The following is a 26,739-nucleotide window of genomic DNA, read 5'->3' on the forward strand; positions in this document are numbered from 1 at the left end:
TTCAGCAACTTAACGACTGTGCGCCATTTTTGCGCGCGCGGGAATATATTTGTCATTCCTGCCACCCTAAGTCCTTCAGAAACCTTAGCAACCTCCTCTCCTTCCTCTCTTTTCTAAAAACTTCCAGTAGTGTGTTTGGGGTGCCAACATGTTAAGCCTCCTCCTAATGCATAAGTACATGCGCAGCCTTTTTTTCTATCACCATGCAGGCACTGTACCGTGGGCTGTCAGATATCAGACGGCTGTTAATTATAAGCACCATGATCAGTTCTGGCCGCTGTTATTAATCTTATTAATAACATATCACCCAATCTAAACATAATAGTAAACAAAGGGTCACCAGATGCTAATTGCTCTTTTACGACACCAGAAACATTAATGATCTTTAAGCTGGATCCATTCTCAGTACTGTTCTCACCTCTGGGCGGGTGCTCCCCAGTACCAGCTTGTTCCATTTGACCGAATAAAACGAAAAAAGGTTCGAATCATCGACGATCAAGTCATCTCCTGATTGACGGCTTGATTCTTTGGCGTTGCTTAGAGATGTGGGTTCTTCATGCATCTTCTACCGCATTTATCACGGGGACTGCTCAGAGGAGGAGGAGTGCGAATTCCACCACTGGACATTACGGCGTCTGGCATTCCCCGACCTCGCAATTTGCAAGAAATTTCTTGACTCGCAAAGACACTTTGTGGAATAATTTTCCGGCTGCTGTTGTCCCGAACCGATACGACTTAGGGACCTTCAAGAAAAGAGAACACTGCCTTGCCTTAAAGGTATCAATGCCTGTGCTCATGAATCTTGGAGTTGAATATCCCTATTTTATTTATGATATCGTATACAATATATAAAATACGTTTTCAAAATTATAAAAACAAATAATTAATATTTCACTTACAAAAGTATTTGACTGTATGTTTATAAATAGACTTAGCATTGCGTAAGGAGGTTGCTTCGTTGTGTGTTTTCTAACGCATTTATCATTGGGAGTGTCCCAAAGAGCTGTTTGATCTGATGTCTGCCGCCGAATTCCACCTTCGCACGCCACTCCACAAATTTGGTACCATCCCCACCATTTGCATATGTGGCGTTCCTCACAGTGCGATTTTCAAGGAACTTTCTTCTACGTACGACCAAGCTGTGGAATGAGCTTCCTTGTGCAGTGTTTCCATGACGATACGACATGGGTATCTTCAAAAAAGACGCGTTCATTTTTAGGGCTAGCAACGCTCTTGTGTTTCCTCTGGTGTTGCAAGAGAAAGTGGGAGGCGGTGATCACTTAACATCAAATGACACGTACACTGTTTTGTCCTCTCTTCCATACATAAAAAAGGTAGAGGTGCCTGCAATCACACGATCCCTTAATCAAAGACACGTCTTTCATTAAGGGATCGTGGCTAGACACGTCTAGCCATGTTTTAGGGGCGAAACTGGTTTTCCAAAGCGCCATCTATATTTCTCTTTATTAAGTTATTGTATTTTGTATAATTTTAGTGAGAAAGGCACAATCAATCTGCAACGCAGTGACATATCAATACATGTAATGTGTCCAGACGAATTGGATGTGACGAACAAATGTACGCCATTTAATTATAATACGTATGAAGGAACACATTTCGATAACTATGAACCTCAAGTACAATATGATTGTTTTAATCAAAAATTTGAAAAAACCGTTGAAGACAACCGCTTTACTTGTATTGATGAAAGATTTAATGATGTAAATAACCAATTTAGTACAGGCAATGCTTATGAAAATCATGTTAATTTAACTGACGACAATAGAGGCAGTAAAGAACAATATTTTTGCAATCTAAGATTAAACGATTGTAATGTATTTCAAAAAGAGAATACGTGTAGCTATTTTGAGGAGCAAAGATTTAGTTTATTAAACGAAAATGCAAGGCCCATTGATAACTTTGAAAACCAAGGTTTCCAGTACGATTATGTGTCAAATAATGATTATTGTGAAAAGGATGATAGCTTTAATAATAGACAATATAATTACGAAAATAGAACGAATGAAAGTGATGTTATTAAAGTAGCAGATGTTGTAAATGAACAAGCTCTAATTAATATTGTTGAAGTGAGTAAAACTAATGAACATTTTGATGAACAGAGTCCAGAAACAGAAAACAAAAGACCTGATAACGATACTGTTGATTTAATTGATAATGTTGATGATCAGAATACCAAAAATGAATCATTTAATGATGGCAGTGATTCTGTTATAGACTTAAAAGACAATTGTAATGAAATAATTAACGCAAATGATATTTGTGATGATGATGTTAAAAGTAATACCGAAAATTGTGAATTACTCGAAGCTAATTCGAATGAGAGTGGCAAAGTTAAAATTGACAGGGATGATAAAAAAGTTAAATCTAAGAAGAAGGGCTTTAAGAGAATAGTTTTGAGTATTGAAGAGCAGAAACGTGATTTGGAACATTCTAGAAAGAGTAAAAAGTATGTCGATGCAGAGTTTAAATGCTACAGTTGTGCACTGGGATTCCTTTTCAAGGATACTTACCAGGCTCATATGATGAGGCATGAAGAGGTATGAATTATAATATAAGGATACTAGCATGTCCGGACGTTTACTTTGGTTCAACCGATCCAATAAACACTAACCCCCCTTATTCATAATGGTCCGCTAACTTTAAACAGCCGCTTAGGAGTGTTTTTTCTCATTCTGACTTAGGTCAATAGAAGAAGACAGAGTGAGAATAAGCAATGCGTTAGCAGACTATTATGAATAAGGGGGTAATACTTTTGTCGTTACTATAGCAAAATTTTATCATAAAATTTATTGAAGTAGGCGCTACTTTGGCGGAAATCCATATTTATCCAAATGTTTTAAAGTCTTCTTTAGTGTTTCGCCAGAGACACAGTATCGTGCCAGATTTTGGCGATTCAACATGTCTTGAGGATGCCTCGTGTAGAGGTGAAACACGTGTCGAATTGTTTAAAAGACAAATATTGGCGGAATTAACACTAAAGAAACCTCAAAACATTTGGAAAATTTTATCATCTTTATCTATTTCTTTCAAAGATTAATTTAATAAGTTGTTATGTATATAACAATATAACTGCGGTTTTTGTAAGTATGCCCACAATTCTTAAAAAAATGTGCATAATATTTTTGTTAATAATAAAATGGATTATATTATACAAAAAAATTTTTTTTTGTTAAAAAATATTCACCGCCCCCGGGTGGGCTTGAACCACCAACCTTTCGGTTAACAGCCGAACGCGCTAACCAATTGCGCCACGGAGGCAATGGATGATAGTGTGAAATTAAGCATCATTGTGTACTGTAAACATGATTATATACTGATAGAATTCCGAATGCGGTAATACGAGCGCGCTGTGGTTTGAAAGAGGATGTTGTGACAAGGACTGAAAAAGGAATGATGAAATGGTTTGGACACGTGGAGCGAATGAGTGAAGAAAGAATGACGCATCAGATATATAAGGCAAGTGTGTGTGGGCAGGTCGGTCGCGGGAGACCTCGTAGAACATTCGTCGATCAAATTGGGGACGTTTTGAGAAAAGGAGAGGTCCGAAGCACCCGCAACCGGCGAGCATGTATGAAAAGAGTAATGAAGGTAGAAGAAGCGCGTGAGGTTTGTAATGATAGAAGCAAGTGGCATTCTATTGTCTCTGACTACCCCGACGGGAACAAGGCGTGAGTGTGTGTATGTATGTATGTAAATATGATTATGGTAAGATTTTTTACACATGACTTATTAATAACACTGTTTATATTAAATACTAGCAGATTCCCGTGACTTTGTCCGCGTAGATTTTAATAATAATAAGCAAGTTTGGTATTGAAGATTATCTCATGTCCTATTCCAGTTCCGGTTCCCGTTTTCGCTCTCGTTCCCAACATATTTTTCTTTGTTTGGACTTCAATGCGAACGATTAATCCCCTTTGTCATACCCAAAAAATTTTAAAAACGCTAGAAGAAATAATTATTTATTTGTTATCAAGTTGCTACAGACCAAGTTTCATGGTGTGTATCTTCAATAATACAAACTTACACCCCCTATTTCAATCCCTCCAAGCCTTTTATTCGCTCTAGTCTATCTATAAAAAATTTCATCAAAATCGGTTCAGTGGTTTAGGCGTAAAAGTGTAACAAACATACTTACACATTTATAATATTTACTAGCTAATGCCGGCGACTTCGTCCGCGTAGATAAGGGTTTTTTAAAATAATAAGCAAGTTTGGAATTGAAGATTATATCGTGTCCTATTCCTGTTCCGGTTTCCGTTTTCGCTCCCGTTCCCAACATAATATATGAATCTTATATCGAGGAAGATTGCTATGACAATCTAAACCTACTATTGGTATAGTTATAGCTCATCGATGTGAATTTCAGTTTTTCTTAAATGCCTGGATTTTCCGGGATAAAAAAGATCCTATGTCCTTTCCCAAGCTCTAGTCTATCGCTGTACCAAGTTTCATCGAAATCGATTTAGTAGCTTAAAAGAGTAAGAAACAAAGTTACATTCACATTTATAATATTAGTAGGGATGAACATCCTGCTCGTCTCGTCCTCTATTTTCATAAAAAAACAACGTGTAGATTGCGATCGGCAGGTAAGGCCCATGATGCTAGCAATGTTACCTCTTTGTATGGCCAAACTTATCCTCTGACAGAGGTACCAGAGGGTACCGGATCTTGGATCAACTATCAAATCGGTTAGAAACCTGGATAAATCTGTTAAGAATTTTTGTGCGGATAATATTATTAAAGTGAAACTTTTAGTACATCGTCTCAAAATTTTTCGTCTGTGTGTTGCATGTCGCGTGACGGTCGAACGGCGACTATAGTTCGCAGCAGCTGACCGTGTAGTGTATAGACTATTACTCATTTGTGCCAGTGCTCCACGCTATTTTGTTTGTTTTTGCCAGTGTTTAATGTAAATGTTGTAATTCATTAAAGTGAAACTTTTATTCAATATTTTTAACCAGGGCTAAGGTCAGTAATTAAAAAATCAATTAATACAAAAAGTTCAATACAAATAGTAGTTGGAGACTTATTCTTATTTCCCATTATCATACCAATTTTCCACGTATAAAATTAAGATTGATAAGGCGATTTTATACCCTTAATGGAATATTATTCCAATTTTTTTTTGTTAAATCTCTATAATGTGAAAAAGCGTTTTTTTTTTTAACTTTTATCGTGGTTTCATAAAACCACATAATCCTTTTATTATTATAAGGGAGTAATATTATTATTATAAGGGAGTTATATAAAGTAAATTGTTATAGATTTCATGATTGATTACTTGCTAAAACGAGGTGAGCAGGGGTGATTATATATGTTCTTTCTTTTCACCAAACTAAAATTTACATGCTTCGTAGTAATAGTTTGAGATATTGCTGCCGGATGGCACCCACGAAATTGATGACTTTATTTAAATTTATATTTTTCGATAGCAAAAAAAAAAAAATTTAAATAAAATATTGTCCGCCCCCGGGTGGGCTTGAACCACCAACCTTTCGGTTAACAGCCGAACGCGCTAACCAATTGCGCCACGGAGGCTATGGATGTCAGTGTGAAATTACGCATCAAAAAAAATCGGTCTTTCATTGTCGGCCACTCACAATATTATTAAAATTTATGTAAATTATTTCTTATAAGTGTATCCTTACCGGAATGCCATACCTTCTATTATCTATAACATTTCATTAAATGATTCATAGATCTCGTCACGCATTTGACATTTGAAAAAAATCTGAAAATATTCAAAGTTATTCAATCGCACTATAAAGCGAAGCTCCGATCAGTCGATATATAGAAATGGCGGGAAATGATAAACGCAAAAAGTATCTAATAGAATACTTATCGCATTCCAAATTTGAATTCAAAATAACACTTATCTATTAAAAACTTTTAATTTTAACATGTTTATGGTCAGACTCGTTACAATAATAATAATATTATGATTTATTTATATAGTGTGTGGATTGTAGCTTCTACTGTACCCCATCCTGTGGTTTTTATTTTTGTAAAAGTTACCAGTGTGAGGCTCCTTTGCACAGGATTCCGGCTAAATTATGGGTAACACAACGGCGCCTAATTCTGCCGTGAAGCAATAATGTGTAAGCATTAATGTGTTTCGTTCTGGAGGGCGCCGTAGCTAGCGACATTACTAGGCATGAGATGTAACATCTTATGTCTGAAGGTGACGAGCGGAATTGTAGTGCCGCTCAGAATGTTTGGGTCTTTCAAGAATCCGGCAGAAGAGCGGCACTGCATAAATGTGGTAATTGATACGCCCTGCCCATTAAAATGAAGTGCCGCTGAGGATTCTTCAAAACCCCGAGAGCTCTGAGCTACACTACAACTGCACTCGTCAACTTGAGACATAAGATGTTAAGCCCAGTAATTTCACTAGCTACGGCGCCCTTCAGACCGAGACACAGTAATGTTTATACATAACTGCTTCACGGCAGAAATAGGCGCCGTTGTAGTATCCATAATCTAGCCGGTATTCTGTGAAAAAGGTTCCTCCAATTTACTATCACAGCTACCATATTGACGTTCTCCTGGTGTCTATGTAGTAATAAATCGTGTTTATGACGTCAAATATCGCAAGGTATACTCGCGTCATACATAAGACAATGTCTTCTTCGGCTATTATCGCCTGGTACCCAAACACTGTATAATGGTTCCTATCATATTCTCTATTCTGTATATAATTTACCTGTTTGTGTCTCTATCGTCTCGCTTTTTCGTTTCATCGAGTTTCAAATCACAACGATTCTGAAGAAGTTTAACTTCGAAAACTTAAAAGTGATATCGAAAGTGCGTTACCTAACCAGGAATAACTTACTTACTTAACTTACAGGAATACCTGAATATTATATAATTTTCATATTAAACAAACCCATACATTTAGTAATCATTAAAAAAAATCCATAGATTTACTATTTATTAAAGTTTTTTAATGATCATTTTGTGAATAGAGCGACTGGCCTAGGTCTATTTAATTAATACGTTTTATTGTAACGGAAATTTATATCAAAAATCCGTTTAGTTTTTTGTGCTTGTTCTCCTCGGGTCTTAGTGGTTCGGTCGAATTTAATTATTTCAATAATTTATATCATTAAAAAGATATTATTACTTATAACAGCTGAGCAAATAACGGTATAGAATAGCAGTTGTCTGTTATGTATGTTATAATTGTTATTTATTCAACTGTTGTGTAATAAGGGGTATTAAAACACGAATGTGGGTTTATAATAGTATTGATGAGTTCAGCCAGGTCGTCTATGCGTTTCTAAGTCTTTGACTGGGACAGTGCTTTGAGATTTGTATTGGAATAATTTTGAGAATATAAATGTCTTTTTAATCGCGTGGCAGAGCAACTCTATACAGTTCCTAAGATTTATGACCCGTCTGTTCTATTCCCTAACAATGTACATCAGATTTTTATGGAAAGAAAACTTCTGTTGGGCTTTTTTGTACAGAAAAATCTTGTGTTCGCGTCACCGTCATTCTCGTGACTATTGCACGCGATAAATAATTAAAAAAATAAATATAAAGAAATATACTTACACACTTTTTGGATAGGTGTAATCTAGTGAGTTCGCGTCACCGAAATGCTTATAGCAGTATATCTGTAGTTATACAGCTGACGTATTGTGTTACATTAGTGCTGTGTATATGTTATTAAATTAAAAATTTTAATACTTAAAGTTCTAAGCTTTCACTGCTATCAATCTCTGCAACTGTCAGTTTTTTTTTTCAGTCAAACGGCGAGTATCGCTGTGAGATTTGCACACTGCGATTTTCGACGCACAGCCTTCTGAAAATTCACAAAGCGTCACATACGGAGTTATACGTATGTCTCAAGTGTGGCTTGTCGTTAAAACCCCGTGCGAAAAGGAGTCATGACTGCGAAAACACAAATGTGAAAGAAACCGTGGCTTGTCACCAGTGCGGCAATCTGTTTAAGTAAGTATTTTAGTTGAAAATAATAAAATTATAATAAATTTCGTTGTATTTCAAAGATTACATATACATTTTTTAGTGTTTGAGACTTCCCAGTATGTTGTCTTAGGACACTTGTATTGGGAATATCTCGCAACTTCCTTAGCAGATACATTTTATGTAGTAAACAATATAGAAATAAACAGAAATGATTAATAACCAAATTTTACAATTAATTGTTTGTGTGTGTGTATGTGTGCATGTGTTTGAATTGGACCTTTAATTGGGTCCATCTATATAATGCGTGTGTTTGTCATGTCAGCCTGATCGGTATTTATGCAACTGTTGTGTAATAAGGGGTATCAAAACACGAATGTGATAATAGTATCACACGAGTGTTTTAATACCTAATTATCAACAGTTGCAAGACTTTATCTATACTCATAATATGAATCCTCTATAAACGATTTTGACGCCAGTTTTAGTAACCATTACATCATCCAAACGTGTGTTGTAATGTTGTACTGAATTTCATTACAACACTCGTTTTGATGATCTATTGGTTACAAGGACATTGGGTGTTGGAATGTTAGCAATAAGCTAACTGTTTTAGAATCTTTAAAAGAGGATTTAATGCATCGGTGTAGATAAACATTCACACCCCACGAGTTTTTAATGAGCCAAAGCATTCGGGTATCGGTACGCGCTTTAGGTACGAAGACATACCTACAGGTGTGCGGAAATCTCGAGGTAAAGATCACAGAGTACCTTTGTATATACTAGTAATAGAGACACTTGACTTCTGGGATTAATTAGGCAAATTAAAATTGAAAACGTGCGAGTGCTCTCCCACGTGACGTCACTCGAACGGTTGCCTCATTGCAAGAGCGCTCGAACGGACCGCGAGAGGTCGCGGGTTCGAGTTCCGCATCGTTCATTAATTTTGTTTTCAAATTTAATTTATGTTTATTAGATTGCTTTCGATTGATTTTTAAATTAATATTTGGTCTATATATTTTTGTGAAATCTGCGTGTATTACAATAGTATTTTTAGTGATTGACGTTGTCGAGGAATAAAGCATTTTTGACTTTGACTTTGAAACTTTGTTGGACCAACGTAGCTGATATATTCGATTGTTTTTTTAATTTTTGTATACACATGATTGTTGTAGAGACGCCAATGGTTTGCAACAGCACTTAAGGCGGGTACACACGTCCAAGGTGTCGAACCGGCTCTACTCGTGTGCTGTATGTAATGAAAATTTTGTCAACCAATCGACACTGAGGACGCATATGATGTGAGTTAAATTTTTTTAATGTAATGTTACAATTTATTTTTATTGAAAATAAAGAATGAAACGAGCAAAACGTTCAACTGATGGTAATTGATACGACCGACACTACAATTGCGCTCGTCACCTTGAGACATAAGATGTTAAGTCTCATTTGCCCAGTAATTCTACTAGCTGCGGCGCCCTTCAGACCGAAACACAGTAATGTTTACACATTATTGCTTCACGGCAGAAATAGGCGCCGTTGTGGTACCCATAATCTAGCCGGCATCCTGTGCAATGGAGCCGGTAAGGTAAAATACTGGTTGCGTTTTTCATTTCCCGCCATTTCTGTATATTGACTGATCGGAGCTTCGCTTTATAGTGCGATTGAATAACTTTGAATATTTTCAGATTTTTGTCAAATGTCAAATGCGTGACGAGATCTATGAATCATTTAATGAAATGTTATAGATAATGCAAGGTATGGCATTCCGGTAAAGATACACTTATAAGAAATAATTTACATAAATTTTAATAATATTATGTGTGGCCGAAAATGAAAGAGCGATTTTTTTTGATGCGTTATTTCACACTGTCATACATGGCCTCCGTGGCGCAATTGGTTTGCGCGTTCGGCTGTTAACCGAAAGGTTGGTGGTTCAAGCCCACCCGGGGGCGGCGAACATCTTTTTTATTTTTTTTTTATATTCAAATTCAAATATTTTTATTCAAAACTAGCCGACAGACGTTGTTCTGTATATAATAAATAAAATAATGTTTTCACATGAACTTGTCAATAATATATCATAACATCAAAAATTACTTGGTAAAATATGCACCCTGCTGTCGTAATGAAATTGTTTCACAGCAGAACTGTCAAACCGTGCGTCAATAAATTCTCTCATAGAAATTATGTATGAACACATCGAAGGAAAAACAAATTTGTTGTTTTTATTTAATTTAGCAGCATTTTCCTATTTATTCACCTTTTAAACCTTACCTGGACTTCCACAAATAATTCAAGACCAAAATTAGCCAAATCGGTCAAGCCGTGCTCGAGTTTTAGCGAGACTAACGAACAGTAATTCATTTTTATATAGATAGATAGATAGATAGATAGATATAATGTGACATAACTTATTGAAAGTCAAAAACTATACATTACAAAAGGAATGCCTCAGACCTGAAATGGATGGGCGCAACAAGAAACTCAGCCTGCTTTTGTTTCAATCAAAAAAATATGTTTACAAAGTAATATTGTACAATTAAACTTATTATTTAACAGCCTGAGGGCGGTCGCTCCATTCCCAATCCCCCCATTTATGTTATAAAGTAACATTTTCCACACAAACGTTTTTTAACAATTCTTTTGAATATCGTAATATATTTGTTTTGAACATTTTCTGGGATCTTGTTGTTAAAGCATATACATTGCCCCACAAAAGACTTACTAACTCGACTTAGCCGAGTAGTAGGCGTTATAAGTTTATGTCTGTTTCTGGTGTTAACATTATGGTTATGACAGTTTGTAGGAAATTCACTTATATGCCTATGAACATACATTACATTATCAAGGATATATTGAGAAGCGACAGTCAAAATGTTAATGATTTTTAGCTCTCAATGATTCTATTTATTATATTACTAGCTGACCCGGCAAACGTTGTTTTGCCATATAAAGTATAATTCACGTGATAGTTTTATAAGTAATAAAATATTGCCTATATTATAGCCTGTACATCATTTTGTTCTGTTGCCAATAGTTTTTGCAGCGCACGCAAAAATAGGTTTTCGATTTTACACCTTGTGTTACAAAATAGCAATTTTATTACGGATCCCTAATTTTGAAAAAAAAACATAGCCTATAGCCTTCCTCGATAAATGGACTACCCAACACTGAAATAATCATTCAAATCGGACCAGTAGTACCAGAGATTAGCGCGTTCAAACAAACAAACGCTGCAGCTTTATAATATTAGTATAGATTTATAAAGAGATTCGTATTAAAGACAGACTTTCGTCAATTGTGCAACTAAGAATACTGAAGTTCTTTGGTCACGTCTCTAGAAATGAGAACTTGGAGAGACTGGTAGTTCAGGGCCAGGTGGAAGGCAAGAGAGCACGCGGTCGATCGCCAACCCGCTGGATAGACGCCATCACAAAGGCTACTGAGTCCACCATAGTCCAGTGTACTCGCAACGCCTCTAACCGTCATAAATGGAAGCACATCGCCAGGACATCTACCCTCAGAAAGGATATTGACCCACCGAACACCCCACCATGTACCTTGTCAGCGCAACCACGACCACTCTGACAAGAGTGTCCGAATAAGAAGAAGAGTCTATTTATTACGAATTGTATACATTTAAAAATATAGATGAAACCTGTTCAATGTATTCAAATGCGAACCAGAGGAGGTGTTTCTTAATGTCCTACAAGATATTTTAAAATGTGTCATTGACTGTTGTAGCGTCGTAGGCCGGTTCGTTGCTTTCCCTAAAATATGTTCGAAGGTGGCTTTTTTTTTTCGAGAGGAGTAAAATACATTTACGTATTGAAGACCCCGAAACGGGGCCCATATGTCGGGCTCGGGTGTAAACACCCCCTACCGACTAAAAACCTCCTCTGTGCTGATAGCCCTGAAGGCTTTTACAGCGAAGCCGGGCGGGGGCCTTGGAGGCCGAAAATGTAGCTCACAGGCGCGGGGCGTCTCGGAAGGAGACTCGAACCTCGGACCGCCTGCTCACTAGGCTGGATGGAGAGAAGATCACTAACGATCTAAAATATCTGTTAGTCCAGTGGACTCTAGGTTTGAAGAGACTTCGCACTCGCCGGCGAGTGCGGTGATATATGTATGTAAGTATGTGTGAGTGTATGTGTGTGACTATTTGTGTGTAGTGTTATTGTAGGTTTGTGAGTGGTGTTAAACGAATACAGGACGAGGACTATCTCGTCGGGCTTCTATCAAAGTGTGAGTCGAACGAAGGTGGCATATATTAAATGCATGTTCGTGAAAGGGCGCTACTATCAATGTCTCGATGATCCTGCCATTAAGTACTCTCCTTGATGCTGTTAAATTAATCTTTTCTATCTATGTATATATAAAAATGAATTGCTGTTCGTTAGTCTCGCTAAAACTCGAGAGCGGCTGGAGTGATTTGGCTAATTTAGGTCTTGAATTATTTGTGGAAGTTCACAGAAGGTTTAAAAGGTGAATAAATATTAAAATGCTCGGAATTAAATTAATACAAAAATTTTGATTTTCCTTTGATGTGTCCCCCGCCGCGCGTCGTTTAGTAATCAAAATTAAAGAATAGTTTAAAATGAATAACTAATTAGAATATATATCTTTCTAACTTTGTCAGGAGGTAAAAAATAAACTTAATTTTGTAAACAGAACGTCTGTCGGGTCAGCTAGTATATAATTACTTTATTACGCTTTTACGCCGGAGCTACTGAATCGATTTTGATGAAATTTCGTACAGCGATAGACTAGAGCTTGGAAAAAGTCATAGGCTACATTTTATCACGGAAACTACCATGGTTCCTGCAGGGCTTGTGAAAAACTTAAATTCACTTTGATGAGCTAAAACTATACCAATAGTAGGCTTAGTTTGTCATAGCAATCTTCCTCGAAATAATATTCACATAATATGTTCAGAACGGGAGCGAAAACGGGAACCGGAACTGGAATAGGACATGAGATAATATGCAATTCCAAACTTGCTTATTATTTATAAAACTCTTTCTCTATGCGAAGTTGCCGGCATTAGCTAGTAAATATTATAAAGGAATGTATTTTTACACTGTTTGTTTGTTACACTTTCACGTCTAAACCACTGAACCGATTTTGATGAAATTTTGTATAGAGATAGACTAGAGCGAATAAAAGGCTTGGAGGGGGAATAGGGGTATTTTCCAGTGTAAGTTTGTATGAAAATTCGTCATTATTGAAGATACGAAACTTGGTATGAAGCAACTTGATAAGGAATAAATAATTATTTTTTCTAGCGTTTTTTAAATTTTTTGGGGGTGAAAAAGGGGGTTAATCGTTCGCATGGAAGTCCAAACAAAGTAATGCTTTCGCTTTAAACGCTGAATTTGATTTTGATTATATTTGGTTTACAAAAATAGACTCGACCTTGGCAAAGAACATAAGTTACCTTTTGTTGCAAAAAAGGGCATGATCAGGTTGAAATAAGGGATGAAACTTTGCATGGGAATACTTCATTTTCTGAGGTAAAACCATGAATCTCTATGTATTTAGGCACTTCATATGAAGTAAATAAACCTTTGAACCAGCCTTTTTGAAACTTTGACCTCCATGAGGATGAAATAGCTAATCACAGGGAAGTCTAAATAAAGCCTGATAATATCTCTCCTGCCTTCTGGAACTTTCCATCGGCTCACGTGCACGTGTTTTTGACTAATGTTTTTTGACAATAACACCACAATGTAATCAAATGATGAATTATGAAATAATTTTAACTAAAATTCTTAAACTGAATTATTCTCGATTTTATAATAGGTGTATTGTACATTTGCGCCGATTTATTGTAAAATTAGAAATACAATAAGTTAAGCCTGTTTGTATAAATATCCGTCGAATTTGAGTTGTGTCGTGTAATTAATTTCAGAAAGCACATAAACAGAAAGTTTCCGTGCGGCTTGTGTTCGGCAGTGTACAGCAGCCCTTACACGCTGAGTCAACATAAAAGGCTGCACACATCGCCGAGCGAGAAGCACTATTGTACCACCTGCGATACTATGTACGGTAGCAGGAAAGGATTACTGGCGCATAGAAGGAATAGTCTGGCGCATCAAAATACTGGGTAAGTAGTTTTAGTGGTAAATGTTGATTAATTATGAGGAAAAATTAAGAAGAAAACTCAAACCTTTAACACTAGATATTTTTTTTTAAATACAAATGAGATCGTACTAAATTAATCACAGGAGCGTTGCCGGCCTTTAAGGAAGGTGTAGGCGCTATTTTTATGCCATGTCGTATCGTCCCGGAAACACTGCACAAAGAAGCTCATTACACAGCTTTGTAGTACGTGGAAGAAAGCTCCTTGAAAACCGCACTGTGGAGGACTGCCACATATCCAGATGGTGAGGATGATATCCTAACTTGTGGCGTGTCGTGCGAAGGTGGAATTCGGCGGCAGGAATCAGGTTAAACAGCTCTTCGGAACACTCCCCGTGATAAATTCGATGGAAGACACACAATGAAACGTTGTAACTTTATTATTATCAAAAAGCCTATTGTACTTTATAGAATATTATTTAAATGACTATAAGTCGGTGTAAATTTTACCAAAATAATTTATAATTATATTTATAATTTTTTTGAAGTGATAACTTCTTATGGGAGGGTAAACCGCTTCGTGACGTAACGCGTTACGGCGCCAGTCTATCTGGCGTCCCTTTCTCTCACGCATACGACAGCGGTAGGCAGGCTCCTCCTCTCTCACTCTAACCAATTGTTACTTTTATAGGATTAAATAATGATACTAATAATGTACATATTCAAGAATTATTACTGAGAATAAAATATATGTTACTAGCTGACCCGACAGATGTTGTTCTGAGCATAACAAAGAAAATACTGTTTTTTTATGAATTTTTCAATAATATTTCACAACATCAACAACTATTTCGTGAAATATGCTCCTTGTTGTTATAATGAAATTGTTTCACAGCAGAACTCTTAAACCGAGCATCAAAGAATTCTCTCATAGATTATATGTCCATACAAAACAAATATTGGAATTAAAAATAATTATGGGTCCCAAATCGAAATAAAAACTATCCTATCTCTCAAGTTGGACTAAACTGCACTCGATGAAGGAATTCCCATTAAAATCCGTTCATTAATTTAGGGAGTCCATCGCGGACAAACAACGTGTCACTGTGTGTAATTTATATACATTAAGATAGTCAGTAAAATATTTTCTAATAAATAACCTTTCCTTACATATTCATATACATAAAATTAACCTCAACTTTTCTCAAGTTAAACAATTTCATTAAATAGTTCAATTAATATTTGTTTATTCAGTCGGGTGTCCCGAGACCTCTGTCCTATATAAGTATCACTGGACATGGTGTTCCATATGTTTGACAGCAAATTTGTGTCTCTACTTGAAGAGCCACTCGCGAGCGTCCAGAGAACTAATTTTGACGGTAACAACAAACGCTCCTTATTCGCGCATTCTTCATTCGCGTTTTCAATATTCACGGATTAAAAAATGCGGTTCAATTTCTTTATTCGGGGCCAAAGATTTGTTTTTTCGTGGATCTAATCGGTACATACATACTATAATAGAAAGGATTCAAATAGGCATCCAACCGACTATCCTTTTAAACGCGTCGTCAAATAGACTAATAATAAACTAAAATGGGCGTTATTACAACCAATTGACGGTACTTTAAAAACTGCCAAGCAAGATAAAGTTACAAAATTCTTTAAACCATTTATACCTTAGTCTGAGGATAATAATTAATAAATATGGTAAAAAACTTCAATAAATTTGGTTTTTCACATATTTGCTCTTTTTTGTCATCTAGGAACGTATCCCCTATAATCCCATATAAATTACCATTCCATATTCACGGTTTCCGTATTTGCGGTATATTTACGGAACATATACCCCGCGAATAAAGACTTCTTACTGTAATACTGCGGCTGCGAAATAACGTATATTACTCTGAAGTATTATTGCATTTTTAATTAATTTCGTTCGTTTTACGTGGTATTTATACTTCAAGAATCAACGTAATAAAGTTCCTACACATTTTTTTTGATTAAATAGTTTCCCACCATCTATCGATGTTTGCTTAGGTTGTCATCACTAGTTTTAGTACCGCAGACTCTCGCTACATGGCCAACAGCGCCAAAATGGCGAATATCAAACAGGCACAAAAGCACTTTGACAGCCGCCAGTCCAGTGGTATATAGTAGGGGTCAGTGCCCGAGACGTACGCGTATTTTCCTTTCAGTGAATTTATAACTGCCGTGTTTCAGATTACGGCGGCCACGCACGCTCGCGCCGAGCATTCGATACACGTGCGAACATTGCTCGCACACTTACACGAACAAGAAGTCGTTGCTGAGGCATATGAAGGGACATTTTAAGCAAACTGCTGTGAAAACTGTTGTTTGCTATTTGTGTGGACACAGTTTTAAGGTATTTATTTTATTTTATGACAATAAGGCACGAGACTAGCAGGACGTTCAGCTGATGGTAATTGATACGCCCTGCCCATTACAATGCCGCTCATGAATCTTGAAAAAACCCAAAAACTCTGAGTGGCACTACAATTGCGCTCGTCACCTTGAGACTACGGCGCCCTCCAGACCGAAACACAGTAATGTTTACACATTACTCAAGTTATATTTGGTAACAAAATATTTCTTATCTAAATATAGCTAAATTATATTTCCAGGGCAATAACAAGCTAAACAGACATCTTCGTGAAGTCTGCGAGAAACATGAAACACAATTAGCAGACATGTATGAATGAAAAAATAACGAAGGAACCATATCTGTCTAAGAGCGGGATATATCTCATAACAAAAAATATTTTATTTGGAGAGTGTTTACACAACCCCTACAACAATAAATAAAACATTGGTTGTCAGCTCCGACGCACGACTGGAATGATTGTCTTTGAACAGGTACTAAACAAAATCAAGTCTAATGGAGTCGGTTACAAACAGACATACAGCAGAAGCTAATAAAAGCGTATTGATTAAAAAAATCATAGATATTAATAGATATTAAAAAAATTAAATAACTTCATAGTTAATAGTGATTTTTCTTATGGTCAGGTACCTAATTATTAGAAATCTGTGATCAGCGCCATCTATCGGAAACCGTTATGTTGTCGTATTACTCGATATATTCAGTGTTCGATTTGGAAATACGAAAAATTTTATGAAAGTGACACTAGATGACGTGTAATCAAGTATTATTTGTTTTTAATTTGAACTTAGATGGGGAGTCTGTAGTTCAACGCCATCTAATAAAGCTTAGGAAACTGACATACATTAGCCACAACACTTCTTATTGCAAAATAAAATAATTTTCAAAATTAACGCTAGGTGGCCGACAGGAACATACAATGCTAGTTGTTGCCTTATTTGTAAGCAGACAAAGTCTGTTTTTATTTAAATGAGAAAAACGTTAGTATCCCATTTGATAAGTAGGTTTTACTCTCCATATTTTTCTCATACCAGGCGGCTTATATGAAAATCGATTATTAAGGAGTAAACTCCAAAAAAGCAGTCATGTTTCACGATGAAATTGAAGATTTTGTTCACAAATTAACATATTTATATCAGAATAATAAACGAAACAAAAACTACATATTGTAACCAGTAACGTGAAGTGAGGAGCGACTGTTGGAGAGGAGGCGCTAGTATAGCGGTGTGAAGTGAGCTCAGGGGTGGGACAGACGCCTTAAAGTGAGCTGAAGAAAGTTAGCCCCCCAGATTTTTATTTTTTTTTATTACATCGTTAGTTCGCCATTTGTTCTTGATTGTTCTCTATAAACATTTGTTTGTTCTCGATTTTTTTTTTAATTTTCAATTCATTATAATTGGTTAGGTTAGGTTATGTTAGAACAGTTAAAACAACGCACGAGCCGAGCGTACCGTGCCGCGGCAACAGCCGGCGAGTGCCAGAACCAAATAGTAGGCGTTTCCCCCCATTTTTAATTAATTGTTTTTAAATAAACAACAAAAGAACAAACAATTATTTATAGCGAACAATTAAGAACAAACTACGAACTAACGATATGCGATATTGAAATTTCAAAAATAGAAAAAACATTTTTTTTGTGGGGCTAAGTTTGATGAGCCCTTAAAGTGACGTTTTCAGAAGCCTGAAGTGCCATCTGTTAGTTGGCCCGAAAATGAAAGCTTTGTCAGGTGTCACTCGCTTTGAAACCTTTCAACTTTTCTTTATTTGTGTCACTGCCCACTGGTCATAAAATGGCGGCTACTTCTAGCTTTTGCGCATGTATGTAGCTCTCGTGTTCCATTTTGTATATTTACTACACTAAATCTATCCTTTATGTTCTTTGTTGTGACAAAATTAAATAACTCTACGTGCAACTTCAACATATTAAAAAATTGCAATACCTACATTGAAAAGTAGAGTTAGTTATTTAATTGCGTCACAACGTTAAAAATGAATTTTATAATTTCGAGCTTATATATAGTTATTTTCGGGGCCAATCCCCAGATGGCGCTAGTTTTCCCTATATATTACTACTATACTCTTTGGGTGAGCGAGAACAGGAGAGGAGAGAGGATGGCGTAGGGCTTATAAATGTCTTGCTCGAGATTGGATTAATTATTCTGCAGTGTTTAATTGTTGTTAAATAATTACCAGTTTAATGAATTAAAGGTTAATAGTTTTAATTGTAAAATCTGTGGTATAAATTGATTTGTGAAAAGAAACTATGTATTTTATTTTCCCTGGCTGCTTTAGAATAATTTTCGATGTCATGACAGTGACAATGATTGTTAGAACATATTTTATTCAGACTCGAGGTCAATGTGTATTGACATCTAGTCTGATGATGGATGTAATAAAATTTATACTTAAATAAAAAAAAATTGAATGTGAAAATCATAACATGTCGTGGTTTTTAATTTATGCGAGGAATTTTAAATAAAATGACATTAAAATGAAAGAAGGGGAAACATAAAAAGAAACACCAGAATGTATTTTGCTTAGATAGATAGAGCCTCTTGCTGTTGGACAACCGATGAAAACAGGCCCGGTTTATAACTTTAGTGTGCGTGACAAGCTACGTCTTACACTCGCCATTTAAATGTCACTTTGTGTTAGAGTGCGTGCTTTGCTCAAAATAGAGGTTAATTTTCAACCTCCATTTTTTTCAACGTTCTCAAAGCTGCCACAGTCTATCTCGTGTCAGTAGTCTACTTTGTGTTGGTGTGCGTGCTTTGTTCAAAATAGAGGTTAACAGTTAAGCTCTATTTTTTTCAACGTTTTCAAAGCTGCCGCTAGTCCTTATCGTATAAATAATCTAATGTATTTTGACGCAGCCGTTACGTATCACATAATTTATTATTGTGATATTGTTACTATGTTTAAAAAACTTTATGTAATAAATTTTATTGGTATGTTCATTTCAAATGAGTTACTTGCTACTTCTTCTCATTAGCTCAACCCTTTACGAAGTAGCGGTAAATTCAATAAGAAACAATATTTTTATTTATTTTTTGACATTCATAAGTGTCATTTCCGTGACCTACATGAATAAAGTGTTTTTGAATTTGAATTCATTTTATTCATTATTGGTATTAGGTGCAAAGTTAATTACAACCAAAGATTGCATAATAGTATTTTATGCAACAGTTGACAGTACTTCAACCGATCAAGCCTTTCGCCGTAGCAGAGAAGAGCAGCTGCCTATATCTTTCTCGCTCGGGTACATTCGGTGGTCCCGAGTTCACCCGATTGAGTCGTACACTTCCGAGTTTGACGTATCAGCCTAACCTACCTACGAAAAAGTGAATTCGGGGCGCCAAAAGAAGTTCCACGGCCATGTGGAGAGCAAAGCCAAATTGGCTTCGAAGAAACTGGGTGTCATTAATAGAGCACGGCAATACTTCAAGCCGGCCCACATTCTAGCGCTGTACAAAGCGCAGGTCCGGCCACACATGGAGTATTGCTGTCATCTCTGATCTGGCGCACCCCAGTATCAACTCGATCCATTTGACCGCGTGCAACGCAGAGCAGCTGGAATTGTCGATGACTCAGTGCTCTGTGGACGGCTGGATCACTTGGCGCTGTCTAGACACATCGCTTCATTGTGTGTCCTCAACCACATTTATCACGGGGTGTGTTCCGAAGAGCTGCTTCACCTGATTCCTGCTGTCGAATTCCACCTTCACACGACACGCCACAAATTAGGATATCATCTCCACCATCTGAATGTGTGGCGGTCCTCCACAGTACGGTTTTCAAGGAGCTTCCTTCCACGTACTACAAAGCTGTGGAATGAACTTCCTTGTGTTTCCGGTACGATACGATATGGCTACCTTCAAAACAAGCGCGTACACCTTCCTTAAAGGCCGGCAACACTCGAATGTGGGCGGCGGTGATCACTTAACACCAGGTGAGCCATACGCTCGTTTGTCCTCCTTTTCCATAAAAAAAAAGTTTTCACTTGAAAAGAACAACAGTGGTATTAAAAAATAATTTATTAAATCAAGTTTGTAGAATATTGTAACACTGTAACGCGGCAAACGCGACCAAGCTGTAAGCCTGCATCCCGTCTACAATTATCTTATTCAAAACTTCACTACATTTCATCAGAACATCTTTTTTCTCCTCACTCCTCTGAAACTCTTCGCTTTTCGTTAAGTTCCATTTCTTTCGCCATATCTCCGTCAGCGTACTCCGTTTCAACACCACCTCCTGCGTTTGGGTTTGACTTATCTTTATCGAGCTGTATCGTTTCAGCAAAATTTCTAACAAATGAAATATGTAACACAGGTTTTCTAGTTTCTTTGTGTTAGAAAGTTCTGGAATCGTCGATATACTCTCGTGGAATTCCTCTAGGATTTGAGTTACCTTCTCAATTGCGAATTTTACTATATGATGCGATCTGCTTAAGAGAATATATCTATCGATTTCTTCATCGATTTTTAGGTGCTGAAAAAACATAATTTAATTTAGTATACTCGTTTATTAACGCGAGTGTTGCACATTTAAATAAAATTCTTTTGAAAGGATTAAAAGTGTGGTGGATATTGAAAACAGACGTCTCTCTAAGTCAGCGGTATGTGACCATATCAGACCGTCCAAACCACTACATCTGTTTCTACCAACCAAAAATTTTGGCCAAAGAGAATTCTTCCAAGAACGCGTACTACCATTGGCTTCACGTACGTGCCTACGTGAAGCCATTGAAATTAAAAAAGTATCTTAATTTCAATAGAAAAGACGAGCTAAAATTATCTAGCACCTGGGATCCAATAATCACCAAATTAAAACCCAAAACTACACGTACCAAAAAAGTAGAGGATACTGTCAGTAAATTTTGCCAGAAACCATCTGTCTACAGCAAATATCACCTCCGAGGAAATAAATGGCGCTAAGCTTAATAATGACAACTATGACAAATACCATCTCGACTCCAGTCAACCGCAGTCACCCTCGAGACAATGGTTCTTGAAGGTTCACGAAATGACGGGTTAAATAAAATAATGATAAATATGTAACGTTTACGCAAAAACCTAATGTAAAATACAGTCCAAGTGTTGAGTTTTCTTTAGTGTTAATTCCGCCAATATTTTTCCTTCAACAATTCGATACTTGTTTAGCCTCTATACGAGACATCCTCAAGAGATGTTGACTCGCCAAACCCTGGCACGAGACCGCATTAAATGAGCCGGAAACTGATCTTTTATACCCTCGTCCCATGAAATGACGCGCTGTCATTGGTCGGCTGTTGTGACGTATTACCCCTGGAAGAGGTACTCCTACGTAACAATGGTGACACTAAAGAAAACTCAAAACACTTGGATAATTATGGATTTCCGCAAAGTTACGCCTACTTCAATAAATTTTCGTAAAATACAGTAATAATTACACGCGTATAGTACAATTTGTACACTTTTGAAGGTCAATTTTTAAATAATCGGTTCAAAAGACTACCAGGAGGTCTTGTTATGAGAAGAATCGACAAGAAACTCGGCAAGTTTTATTCTCCTTTTACATTCCACAATTTTTTATCGGCTATATAATATATTCCTGAACTTTACAATACGCTTTTTCATTGACGTACAATAGACGACTAGACTCACAATCAGGCTCAAAAATTGTCTCAAGGAAAACTCTGCGTACGCGTCTATTAGGTAGAGCATTCGTTCAGTTGTGTTTCGACCGCACTTTGAATACAACGCCACGCAATGAGAAAGTGAGCAGTGAAAAACTGTCCAATTAAATTCATATCCAAACTTTAAAATGATGTAGTGTAGTATTTCAGGTAAGTGCCCCTTTAAATTAACAAAATTCTCTAACTAACTTGACGTTTTAATCATTCTGCTAAGTAATTACATTTCAATTGTTAAAACAAACTGTTCTTGCCTCGTGTTCGCGTACTTCTGATGAGCGTATACAATAGACTTTCAATATTACTTCTACGCCATTAGGTGTTAATTTGAATGAATGTTTTAATGTTATCTGCATAAGTTAATGTATACGTATATACAACGCCGCTCGGACATTTTTTGACGACCTTTTAATAGGCAATTGGGAGTCTGGATATTTATTGTAGGTTAATGGTTTTCTTCACATACATATATATATATATACGGTATGTTCAGTTACATGATGTGGGAGTTTATTATATCTAATATATAAAATTCTCGTGTCATGGTGTTAAACATTGAACTCCTCCGAAACGGCTTCACCGATTCTCATGAAATTTTGAGTGCATATTGTCTCTAGGTCTGAGAATCGGACAACATCTATTTTTCATCCCCCTAAATGCTAAGGGTGGTCTCCACACGATTTTTTTTTAATTTTTTTGACATTTGTTTTTAAATTTGTTTGATTATGAGTCAACATTAAAAAATACATACAACTTAAAATTTTCACCCATCTACGATCAACAGTTACTTTTGTATCGCGATTTTAATATCGGCAACACAACGTTTGCTGGGTGAGCTAGTATTTTTATATATTTCCCCATGAATGAGAGACCAGTTGTATGAAGTCTGAAAGTTAAATAGAGAATATTTTACCATGTTGTCAGCTGTGAAATTTCCTTCGTGGATATCTGTGAGAAGTTTGTTCAGGAATTCTAACATTTCCTCGAGAAATTTGGGGTAATATTCTTCTTCGTGTAATTTGTCAATTAACTGACCCAATACCTGGAGTAAAAATTCATACTTTATAATTTTGTTTTTGAAGTTATTCTTCTTTAGGCGCATTATGAAAAAATATGAGGGTGAAATTTTAAGATGCGCGCGCATCACTGTAGCACAAAAGTAACAGGGTGAAGTTAGTTCCTTAAAATTTACAAGATTCAAATATATTTATTTTACCCGTAGGACAAAAGTGCTTGGGTATATCACTAACAAAAAAAACGAAAGTTATATTTAATACCTATTATAGATAATAAATCATTGTATTTTTTGGATGCGATTACTAATTATGACAGTAATCACGACCATAATGTTCATGAAGCATCCTTACACAAACAATTAGTTCAAGCTCTTAAGGTTGATGCGTTCAATATACGATAATTTATATTTAGGTATACAGTTTTGAAATATTTGATATGTATATTACAGCCATTGTTATACTCTATTGATTGAAAAGAGTGGCCGTTGAGTTTCTTGTACGTTCTTCTCGCGAGCTCTACTTTTTCCGAACATAATATGTAATTTAAAAGAAATATCTATAGTGACCTGACTAACGTCCCAATATACCGTCTATCTCTTACTTGAGATAAAAATCGTACTATCGTTGACTTTTCTGTCCCAATAAACTTATCGACGGTAACTCACCTTATCCGTGCACGCTGTCTGTCAATGGGACGACGTAAAGCTTACCAGCGATAGAAGTTTGTATGGAAATTTAAATTCACGCGTCCCAATATAAGACGATAAAAACGACTTATCGGGTATATTGGGATAGCTTCTCTGTCTCTGTAGATAGTATATTAGAAACGGCCGTTAATGACTTTACCTATTGCAGTTCAGAATTTTTGTTGGTTATCTATGTTGGGCTTGGCAGTTTATTTACACATTCTCCTATGGCAATGAAAATTGGCGCGTCTGTGTAAATATTTGTGGGTGGTCTACTTTTGGCAGACCAAAAACGCTTACCTTAGAAATTTCATAGTTAATTTTAGACGTGGAGACAACCAAAGGACATTGAGAAAGAAATTGGAATAAACAAAATGCCGATTGGTCGAGCCAACTCGATTGGGAAACTGTAAATAAAATACATTATTATTTTTTATTCTTGTCAGGAGAATAATCACTTATGGTTGTGCTAGTCGGTCATTCTTCTATACAAACCATACCATTGGTGGCTTCTAAGCATAGGATTATAGGTACCACAGGCCTAGGTACCGGCGCCTATTTCTGCCCGTGAAGCAGTAATGTGCGACGTTGCCAAACTTACACATACAAATTTAATCAAAGGACATAATAATCAATGGAAGTAAGATAGTGACATATATTTCATTGATAAGTAGGTATGTACCACTGGAAGGCTCCTTTCCAAAGGATGCCGGCTAGATTATCGGTACTACCACGGCGTCTATTTCTGCCGTGAAGCAGTCGTGTGTAAACATTACTGTGTTTCGTTCTGAAGGGCGCCGTAGCTAGTGAAATTACTGGGCAAATGAGACTTAACATCTTATATATCTCAAGGTTAAATTTAAATAAGGTTTGTCAAACTCGCTTGAATGGCTTTGCTCGTGGCATTGCCGTGGTTTGAGTCTTTACCTTTCCCTATGGTCGAACCTATTATTGAATTTGGTTTTTATGAAATAACACGAAGCGTACAAAATTTGAAAGATGCCATCGAGTGTCAAGATGCACACAAGCATCTAATAGTTGCTGTAATAAAAAAGCTATTGTTCTAAGGTAGTGCGGTATCTAGTTGGACCGCAGCGGAGACCAATCCTTAATCTAAGGCTTAAAATAATTATGCCGTTCAATGTTCTGCTGTGTGTAGTAATAATAAATGTATTAACCGGAAAGAGATCCCCTGGAATGTGTACTTTTGTATCCTGAATCACTATTACTCTCTTGTCTGCTTCTTCTCTTCAAATATCCCTTAACTTTATTTAATTCCTCTATCACTTTGTACGAAATTATTTGAGCTTGAGAATCCGACAGATCATTAAATACTTCACCATCACTATCAAATTCGTTTGTATTTCCTAATGATTCATAGTCTGTTAAATTTTCTCGGCCTGATTCTTTTCTTTCATGGATTCCTTTTTCATTCTGTGCATTAAATTCAAATTGTTTTGTTTGTCGATGTTCAGTAGAATCTACATATTGACGCGTATCAAGTTTATCAAAATCTTCATTTAATTTATCAGTTATTTTAAGTGCACTTGGAGTATCGCATACTAAATTAAGGTTTATTCCAAGACTGTCAAGATCTTCATTCAATGCAAAAGAATTGTTAAGTTCTATTAAGTCTCGATTACAAATTTGTTTGGGAAATGCTTCGTCACTTAATACGTCAAAATCATTCTCAATGGAACTGGAAGCAATATCTTGGCTTAAGTTGACATTTGTAAGTGCTAAATCGGGAGTTTTATTGGATAGTATGTCTTGACTGAGGTAAGTGAATTGGTTTTCATTACAAACGACATTATTTCCATTAAAAATAATTTTAGATTTCATTAATTCGTAATACATAGGATTATTTGTAATACTTTCTTGCGTGAGGTCAATGACATCATTTTTAGGAAAAGTTATGTCTGGTGTATTTAGTTTTTTATCTAAATCAATAATGTTAGAGATATTTTCATGTATGGTACTTTTATTATTTGGAACATCTTTTTGACTGTTTTTCGTAACTTTTTCTGGATTACTAGTATTTTCTTCAACTATGTCGTTGACTGCAATATATTTATTTTGACATATTTTAATTTGATTTGGTTGAATCACCACATTGTTACTATTTTGAATTTCCATATCAGAATCCTTTGTTTTGAATTTATTTTGACTAACAATATCTATATCTTTATCATTATTTGCAGCGGTGTTTTCTTTTCGATTATTATATGCATTATTAATATTTTTCAATGCATTGGCTTTAATAATTGTGAATTTTTGGTTTTTTTCGGAATCGTTTAACATTTTATTAGTAACAATAACTAAGTCGTCTTGGCTTTGACTTATATGGGTACAATTTTGTGAAAAACCGTGTAAGCTATATATTTCAGTCTCTTGGGAATCGTACACTTGTAAATCAGTTATGTAATCTGTAGTATTCTGTATTTTATTTGAATCTTTATCCAAATTATCTGCAACTTTTGCTATAAGATCATCATTCTGTCCATTTGCTTGACTAAAATCTGTTTCATTCAAAGTGCTCATTTCCATATTCCTATGGAGAGTTATATGTTCGTCGTTTTGTGTGCCTTCGCAGTAAGTTTCTTGGGTTAGGGAGGTGCTGCTTTTGTCGACCTGTAATGAATATTAGCTAAATAACTGCGTATTACTTTCCTGGAAGATAGTTTTATATGGTTTGAAGATAATATTCAGACTTTAATAATAATTATAACAGTTTAAAACATGATTAGGATACTGTAACCCGAAATATTTGACAATCCCCAAAAATTAGAAACTTTTAGTTAAAGCAATATATTTTTGTGTGTCTAATATAGCAAGATTTGTCTGATGGGGTGAGGCCTTAAAGACTCTCTTTCATGTTGTTAAATTTAAAGTTGTCTTATATATTTATAGGAAGGTATATATATCTTC

At 36.0% G+C, this 26,739-nt stretch overlaps 1 protein-coding gene and 3 non-coding genes across 4 annotated transcripts; 2 read left to right on the forward strand and 2 right to left on the reverse strand.

Annotated features, from left to right (window-relative positions):
• The first annotated feature begins 1,496 nt into the window (after window positions 1-1,496).
• On the forward strand, window positions 1,497-7,984 carry LOC126973463 (myoneurin-like). The gene is made up of 2 exons (XM_050820765.1): window positions 1,497-2,558; window positions 7,775-7,984. Exons 1-2 carry the CDS (start codon window positions 1,545-1,547, stop codon window positions 7,982-7,984), a joined length of 1,224 nt encoding a protein of 407 aa, XP_050676722.1. The 5' UTR covers window positions 1,497-1,544.
• Trnan-guu (transfer RNA asparagine (anticodon GUU)) lies at window positions 3,206-3,279 on the reverse strand. The gene has a single exon. It is a non-coding gene; the product is annotated as a tRNA-Asn (tRNA).
• Window positions 5,489-5,562, reverse strand: Trnan-guu (transfer RNA asparagine (anticodon GUU)). The gene has a single exon. It is a non-coding gene; the product is annotated as a tRNA-Asn (tRNA).
• Window positions 7,985-9,834: 1,850 nt separating the features above from the next.
• Trnan-guu (transfer RNA asparagine (anticodon GUU)) lies at window positions 9,835-9,908 on the forward strand. The gene has a single exon. It is a non-coding gene; the product is annotated as a tRNA-Asn (tRNA).
• Window positions 9,909-26,739: the final 16,831 nt, after the last annotated feature.

The sequence above is a fragment of the Leptidea sinapis genome, chromosome 2 (assembly GCF_905404315.1).
Source record: "Leptidea sinapis chromosome 2, ilLepSina1.1, whole genome shotgun sequence".
NCBI classification, from domain to species: domain Eukaryota; kingdom Metazoa; phylum Arthropoda; class Insecta; order Lepidoptera; family Pieridae; genus Leptidea; species Leptidea sinapis.

Excerpts from the sequence above, each read along its gene's own strand:
- LOC126973463 (XM_050820765.1), top strand. The coding sequence starts at position 1,545 with ATGTGTCCAGACGAATTGGATGTGACGAACAAATGTACGCCATTTAAT. Across the intron at positions 2,559-7,774 it reads ATATGATGAGGCATGAAGAG|TCAAACGGCGAGTATCGCTG; the intron begins GTATGAATTATA and ends TTTTTTTTTCAG.